This window comes from Ailuropoda melanoleuca, chromosome 15, assembly GCF_002007445.2.
Source record: "Ailuropoda melanoleuca isolate Jingjing chromosome 15, ASM200744v2, whole genome shotgun sequence".
NCBI lineage: Eukaryota > Metazoa > Chordata > Mammalia > Carnivora > Ursidae > Ailuropoda > Ailuropoda melanoleuca.
This window is the reverse complement of record NC_048232.1, coordinates 84,264,107-84,272,021: the sequence shown is the minus strand read 5'-3', so window position 1 is coordinate 84,272,021 and position 7,915 is coordinate 84,264,107. Positions and strand designations below refer to the sequence as shown.

Genomic DNA, 7,915 nt, shown 5'->3' with positions numbered 1-7,915 from the left:
AGCTCCAGGCAGCCAAGATAAGTTGAGACGGAAATGTTTTTGGAGAGCCCACAGAGACATGTGAGTGTATCATTTTATTTCCTGACTCCATTTCAACAATGGAGTAAATGGCTACAATTTTCACTCATTTCCCCAACAATTTCTCCAATAATTCTGACTTTCTCTTCTCCAGGTCTTAGTTCTCTCTGTTTCTGGGCCTTCAAGTTATGAGGGTCAGTCTCTGATGTGGGACAGGGATACAGCCACCCCTCCCAGGCAACTGGCAACAAAACATGAGAGGAAAACAGCAGAAAGGTGGAGCCAACCACGGAAGAACCACACTTCCAGAGCCCAGAGGTGCTCTTAAGAATAGTGGGCTGGATTCTAAAATTGGGATCCAAACACCAGGGTAGGTAGTTGCTATTCAATAGGGAACTGTTTCAGGCACAGGGGAAGGAGCAGAGCCAGGGAGGTAGCCAGTGGGGGTGGGGAGGAAGCACCAGACCCAATGCCCAGACTGAAGTGTCTCTGGAGCACCACAACCACCCCCAGAGGGCCTCTAGCCACCGCCCACAGCCCCAGGCTTTCTCAGGGACAGGTCGGTCACCCAGCACCCCCCACTGGGCTGAGGGAAGCGCCTGTATCAACTGGGTTTGGGCAACTTTCTCCAAAGCTCCTGGGGAAGGACTGGCTCCTTCCTGAGTTTAGTGATGTGGCTTTAGAGACAGACAAACGGGGGTCAGATCCTGATGCTATTAATACTGTGTGATTCTCGGCACATCATTTAACCTCTCTGGTTAGCATCTATGTTAACACCCTAGCTTCTGTGAGGATTAAACATAGTGCAAGTAATGTGCGTGGCCCTTGGTAGGAACTTAAACAGAATAAGTCACTGTCATTGCTATCACTATTATTCTCACTGATGCAAATGCTTTAAAGGACAGGGCTGTAGACAGTGTCACCCTCTGAAGCATGATGCCACAGCCTCCCATAGCCTGGGTGACCTTGCCCAGGCCAAGGCTCCCAGACGCAAGAAAGGATACAGCATGTCCAGGGGTGGCTGGGCAAAGGAGGTGCTCAGGGAAAGGCCCTCTAAGGAGGCCTGCAGGGTCTGGGTCGTGCTGTGATCAGCCAGGATGCCCATGCTCTGGACCTGAGGGGAGAAGGCAGGGAAGACAGACCTTCTTATCAGCTACTCCATACAGACCCTCTCAACCCTCCACCCTCTACACTCCTGACCTCCCATTGGCTGCTGTAGCCAGAGCACCCATCCTCCGCAGAGAAGATGGCATGGAGGCTCTAGCCTTACAGTAATTACACAGCATCCCCTTTCCACCTACCTGCAGGAAGAAGCCACGCAGAGCCTGGAGTGTGGTGTTCGATAGGGTAGAGAGGTCAGCCAAAGCTGCGCCTTGCAGAACATGACCCACCTCCTCATTAGAGAGGACACTACTGCTCTGGAACCGCACAAACTAGGCCAGGGAGAGAAGCCCCAAACACACAGTGATTTGGCATCTCCTTCATTCACAGATATTTCCTGTGCCCCTGCTGTGTTTGGCACCAGGCTGGGGGCACAGATCTGAAGCCCAGAGAGCCCTGCCTGCAGGAGCTCAGAGTTGGTGGGCAGAGGTGGGGTTGTGTCATAGGACAGTGGGGTAGATGAGGCAGACTATGAAACCCTGATAGAGTTGGCCCTGCTGACCCCTTCAGTACCCTTCCCCTCACTCCTTGGCCCTGCACCTCACACTCATGGCCAAAAGGACTATGTGTGGTTACTCAAACCTACCACCATGTGCTCATTTACCTGCTATTTTCACTGCACTACCTGGAATACTTTTCCTCCTCTTTGCCTACTAATCCTTCAGGCCTCAGCTAAAATGTTACCTTCCTGCTGAATGTTTTCATTTTGTTAAAGAAATAAAGGTATTAATTGAGTGCTTACTACATCCTTATTCATCTCTCCCTCCTGGCTCTGGCAGAAGCAGTTACAGTCAACCTTTGAACAACATGAGAGTGAACTGCACAGGTCCACTTATTCACAGATTTTTTCCCATAAATATAGTACAGTACTGTAAAAGTATTTTCTCTTTATCATTTTCTTAATATTTTCTTTTTCTAGCTTACTTTATTATAAGAATACAGTATTTAGTACACATAACATACAAAATACGTGTTAACTGACTGTTCATGTTATCAGTAAGGCTTCCAGTCAACAGTGGGCTATTAGTAGTTGAGTTTTGGGGGAGTCAAAAGTTAATATGCAGATTTCCAACTGTGCAGGGGTCAGCACCCCTAACCCCCACGTTATTCAGTGGTCAACAGTCCTGTTCTATGTGTTCCCACACCAACCACTGATTAATTCATTGATCCACTTCAAAATCATTCACAGGCTCACTGCTTTGTTGTTTATTCAATGGGCACTTACTGTGTGCAGGGCACTTAGCATATCCTCTACTGTGCCACTAATAACATCATGTTTTAACTATTAGTTTCCTTGTCTATCTCCTTCTCTAAACTGAGGGACCCTTAAAAGGCAGAGCCTTTGGCTCAGTGACATCTTTGGTCCCTAGCATAGGATCTGGATGTGGCAGATAAGCCCTGGCCAATGTCTCATGTGCGAATGAATTAGAAAGAGTATCTGGGTCCTTTGGGGTGAGAAGGTGTGGGCGTTTAGAGGAATTCTCTGAGCAAGCCTCTTGTAAGGTGAAGGCTCACCCAGCCCCTCTACTTTCTACCCCACTACCTGGCCTCTTCAGGACCACCCAGCTCATGACATTCTTCACACGACAGAACCATCCATTCTGCACTTACCAGGGTCATAAGCCTCAAGATCTCAGGTCTGAGGAAGGAACTCTCTCCAGCATCCAGGAGGGTAAACAGCAAAAACCGATTCCAGGGCTGGGAGACCACATGGAATGCTATAGGAAACACCAGTCACCCTGGGTTGTTACTGCTGCTTTTCCATAGGCCTTGGAACATTGCTGAAGAGGACTTTCTCTTATTGGCTCAAAAAGGGACTGCTCAGCTAGAGGCAGGGCATTGGACAAACTGACCACTGGAAGTTTCTTTCTTCCCTGAGCTTCTATCCACCTGTGCTGCCTGGCTCAGGGAGACCACATATCCCACTATCATGGGAAGCAGGCAACAGGAAGGGCTTTGCCACTTCGGAGCTTTGTGACCTTGGTTGGTCAGGTTACTTGACCTCTTTGGACCGCAGTGTCCTCATCCGTATAATGGACATTGCAGTGCCCTTGCATGTTATGAAAGAATTAAACAAAATGAGTGTGAATCAAAAAACAGAGGTTGGGAGTCTAGGAGAGGAAGGTGGCAGGGGCTGGCCGCCCCTATGGGAACATCAGAGAATGGGGAAGGTTTCTACCAATGTCTGGGCTCCGGGTGTGGAGGTAGTCAAGCAAGGCTTCCAGGCAGCCAACACAGGCATATGACAACAGAGGGTCCTTCTGCAAACAAACAAATAAAACCCCTTCATGTCAGGTTTTGCTACCAATGAGTTTTGGTGCCAACCAAGAAAAAAACATTTGGTTTTCAGAATAATTTGGATTTCAGAATTTCAGATTTGGGACTGTAACCCTGTAGATGATCAAGAAATGTTTGTTGTTTTCATCTCTAACTCGCACATAGAGCATAGTGCTTATACTGATGATTTACCTACATTCCACCTACATTCAAGAGACTGTTTCAGAAAAGGAGGGGCGCCTGGGTGGCTCAGATGGTTAAGCGTCTGCCTTCAGCTCCGGTCATGATCTCAGGGAGGTCATGATCTCAGGGTCCTGGGATCGAGCCCATGTTGGGCTCCCTGCTCTGCAGGGAGTCTGCTTCTCCCTTTCTCTGTAAGCAGCCCCCCCCCTCCACCCTGCTCCTGCTCTCTCTCTCAAATAAATACACAAAATCTTTTTTTAAAAAAGAGAGAGGGGCGCCTGGGTGGCACAACGGTTGAGCGTCTGCCTTCGGCTCAAGGCGTGATCCCGGCGTTATGGGATTGAGCCCCACATCAGGCTCCTCTGCTGAGAGCCTGCTTCTTCCTCTCCCACTCCCCGCTTGTGTTCCCTCTCTCGCTGGCTGTCTCTATCTCTGTCAAATAAATAAATAAATAAAGTCTTTTAAAAAATAAATAAATAAATAACATATGCCAAGTGCTTACACAGAGTAGGCACTCAGTACATGTTCTCTCTCTACCTCCAAGTTTCCTAGAACCTTAACCTAACATGAACCTCTGCTCTAGTAGGAATGATCTTTGAGATCAAAACCTCATGGCTCATAAACCTAATTAGCTCACTGATTTCCCAAATGATAACATCCCACGCCCACCCCTATCACGAAGCCAAGTCTGAGCACGAGGATAACTGTCTCTTCCCTGCCCACATCCACACGTATCCTTTCCCAGGTCTCCACAGAGATGTAGCAACTGGACTGGAATCCAGCAGGAGTTCTTGCTGGGGACACCTGGTTTCTGCTTGGAGACCCCCAGCCATAAGACACTCTTCTCCATTCCTTCCAAAGCGGCCAGCTCTACTGTTAAGACAGTCCTGGCCATAAGAAAAGGCCCCCTCCTGTCTTCCTGCAGCTCCACCTGCTGGCCAAGGTCTCCATCTCCAAAGAAACCCAAAACAAACCTACTGTATTTCTACTCCGGAGACATTCAGAGATTTATAGTCCTGTGGTTCCTCTGAGAACTAAGCAGAAGGGAAGTTTGCCCTGGCTTTGCCCTACTCCAATGCCATGCAAATCACACCAGTGACCACAGCCCTTCTTCAGACCCTTCCGCTGCTATTAACCTACCCTCTTTCCCGCATATGACCCAGCATGGTGAACCCTGGACACTGTCTCCATCCTCACTGCAACAAACACTTCTTTTTTTTTTTTTTTTAAAGATTTTCTTTATTTATTTGACAGAGACAGTGACAGCCAGCGAGAGAGGGAACACAAGCAGGGGGAGTGGGAGAGGAAGAAGCAGGCTCATAGCGGAGGAGCCTGATATGGGGCTCGATCCCATAACGCTGGGAACACGCCCTGAGCCGAAGGCAGACGCTTAACCACTGCACCACCCAGGCGCCCCCTGCAACAAACACTTCTATGTTGTGCTCCATTTCTGGGAGAATGGGAGGTGCTCTCAAAGGCCCAAATCACTTCATGCTGAAAGACTCCTTTTATTTTGCAGATCGAGAAATGGAAAATCAATAAGAGGAACTGACTTGCTAAACCCCCTCAGAGTTAGGAGCTGGGAGCGGGCTACAGTGCAGATTTCTGTGATTCTGGCCAATGCCCCTTCCACTGTACTGCACTGGGCTACCTTGTGTTAGACAGCTGCAGATTCTGCACACGCTGCCCAGCACTCCATCAGTGGTGCCGATGCTGCATGGCTCCTTTGGCCCTGGAGGACCAGCACTCAGTGCCCTAGCTTACGCGATACTGTCATTCTTCTCCCGCTTGATACCGGTTTTTAAAATAACAGCTTTAATGACATATAATTCATAAACCATAAAATTCATCCTTTTAAAGGTACAGATCAGTAGTTTTTAGTACATTCACAGAGTTGTGTAGCTATATAATTCCAGAATATTTTCATCATCCCAAAGAGAAACCTCATTACTCATTAGCAGCTGTTCCCCATTCCCTGTCCCCCAACCCCAGTCCTAGGCAACCACTAATCTACTCTCTGTCTCTACAGATTTGCCTATCCTGGACATTTCACCTAGAAATATCATATGTGGCTTTTCATGTCTGGCTTCTTTCACTGAGCATGTTTTCAAGGTTCATCTCTGTTGTAGTATGTTACTACTTCCTTACTTTTTATGGCCAGATAGTATTGAATTGTATGTATATACAATTTATTTACCCATTCATCAGCTGGTGAACATCGGGGTTCTTTGTACTTTGGAACTATTATGAATAGTACTGCTATGAACATCTGTATACAAGCTTTTGTGTAGATAAACGCTTTCAATTTTCTTGGGCATAATACCTGGGAGTAGAATTGTTGGGTCATATGGTAATTCCACGTTTATCTTTTTGAAGTACTTCCAGGATGTTTTCAAAGTAGCTGCGTCATTTTGCATTCCCATCAACAACCTGTGAGGGTTCCACTTACTGTACATTCTTACCTGCATTTGATATTATCTGTCTTTTTTGTTTTAGCTATCACAGTGGGCATGAAATGAGCCTCACTGTCATTTACTTGGGTCACTGCAACAGTCCCTTGCTCCACAGTCCCCTTACTTTCAGGCGTTCTCCTCCCACCCCTCTTCCCTACTGGGGTTGCCAGTGATCTTTCAAAAACTCCGTCTGATAGAAGCCCTTCATGGCTCCCCCCGACATTTATTGGCCTAGTACGTAAGGTACTGACTGGGATGGCCCCTGCCCAGCTCCTCAGTGTCATCTTCTACTTCTCGTCGCCCCCCACACCCCACTGCACACTTCTACATTACACGCTTTTGCTCATGCTGTCTTCCCTGCCTGCAACGCCCTTCCCTCTACCTCTGCCTAGACACTGTTCAAGGCTGAATTCAATGTCACCTTCTCTGTGAGGCCTCCTCTGACCCTCACAAGCAGCAGAAATGTTTTTTTGTTTTTTGTTTTTTTAAGATTTTATTTATTTGACAGAGAGATAGAGAACACAAGTAGGCAGAGCGGCAGGCAGGGGGAGAGGGAGAAGCAGGCTCTCCACTGAGCAAGGAGCCAATGAGGGGCTCGATCCCAGGACCTCTGGGATCATGACTTGAGCCAAAGGCAGCCGCTTAAACGACTGAGACACCCAGGCGCCCCAGAAGTTTTTGCCTAAAAGAAACTCACAGTTTTACAGAAGAAGACAGAAATGCAGACGACTGACCATATAATAAAATATGATAAATGTGATCCTTATTACAGGGCTGAATAAACTAGTCTGAGAGCTCAGGAGAGACACACAGAGAGAGAGACCTTCTCTATTCTTAGATTGCTATGGAATAATGTTTGCTGAATGGATGAATGATTGAACAAATAAAGAACTATTTCTAAACAGCAAACCTATGGAAGGGTCTGAAGGAGGTTTAGCTCCAGCCCCGGGGGAAGGACAGAGAAACAAAATGACTCTTCTATATACTTCCTTGGGTCAAGGGCAGTGACAGAAAGGTCATTATGGCTGAAAACAAAAGGCCAGGGAATTTCTCAGGAGTGTGTCAGTGAGAGAAAGGAGGAAGGGGCTACTTGATCCTTTTCATCAGGCAGTGACTGGGACAGTGGCTGTGAGGCTGAGCAAGTCCCCACACAGATCCAGGAGCCTCTTCACGAGGAATTCATGAGTTACTCCAGTTGGTTCCCCTTCCCAGGGACTGTTGAGGAGAGTCGAAAACTCCCAGAGAGATAAATAGTATATTATTCTACTTATATGAGGTACCTAGAATAGTTAGTCAAATAGAGACAGAAAGTAGAATGGTGGTTGTCAAGGGATGGGGAGAGGGGGCAATGGGGAGTTATTGTTTGATATGGACAGAATTTTAGTTTGACAAGATGAAAAAGTTTTGGAGAAAGTAGGTGGTGGTGTTTGTACAACAATGTAAATGTACTTGCCACTAAAGAACTGTAACTTAAAAATGATTAAAATGGTTAATTTTGTTATATAATATTTTACCATGATTAAAAAAGAAAAAACTGCTAGAGACACAGAAGAGTGTTGCAGGCCTGGTGACATCTAGGCTCTTGGGCAGAGGAGGTGAATGGTCATGGTGCTACAGGAAGTCATTGAGCCCTTAGTGTTTAGACTCCTGGTTTGAGGAAAGTTTTTCATCACTCAAGGCCTGGTTCAAATGCAACCTCTCCTGTAGAGATTTTCTTGATTCAAATAATAGGTCATTTTGGCATTAATTGTAATTATTAGTATTTCCCTCAATCTGAGTATTTAAATGGCTAGAACCATATCATATTCATTTCTGTGTCCTCG

General features: G+C 46.8%; 1 protein-coding gene across 1 annotated transcript in view; it reads right to left on the bottom strand.

Annotated features, from left to right (window-relative positions):
* Positions 1–189: 189 nt before the first annotated feature.
* The window catches only part of MEI1 (meiotic double-stranded break formation protein 1), a 72,587-nt gene continuing 64,861 nt past the window's right edge, over positions 190–7,915 (bottom strand). The window contains exons 27-31 of the mRNA XM_002929276.3: positions 3,359–3,440; positions 2,791–2,897; positions 1,320–1,451; positions 1,023–1,132; positions 190–259 (exon numbers count right to left, since the gene is read on the bottom strand). Of these exons, the coding sequence (XP_002929322.1) occupies positions 214–259; positions 1,023–1,132; positions 1,320–1,451; positions 2,791–2,897; positions 3,359–3,440 (477 nt within the window). The 3' untranslated portion in view covers positions 190–213. The remainder of the gene's footprint in view (positions 260–1,022; positions 1,133–1,319; positions 1,452–2,790; positions 2,898–3,358; positions 3,441–7,915) is intronic.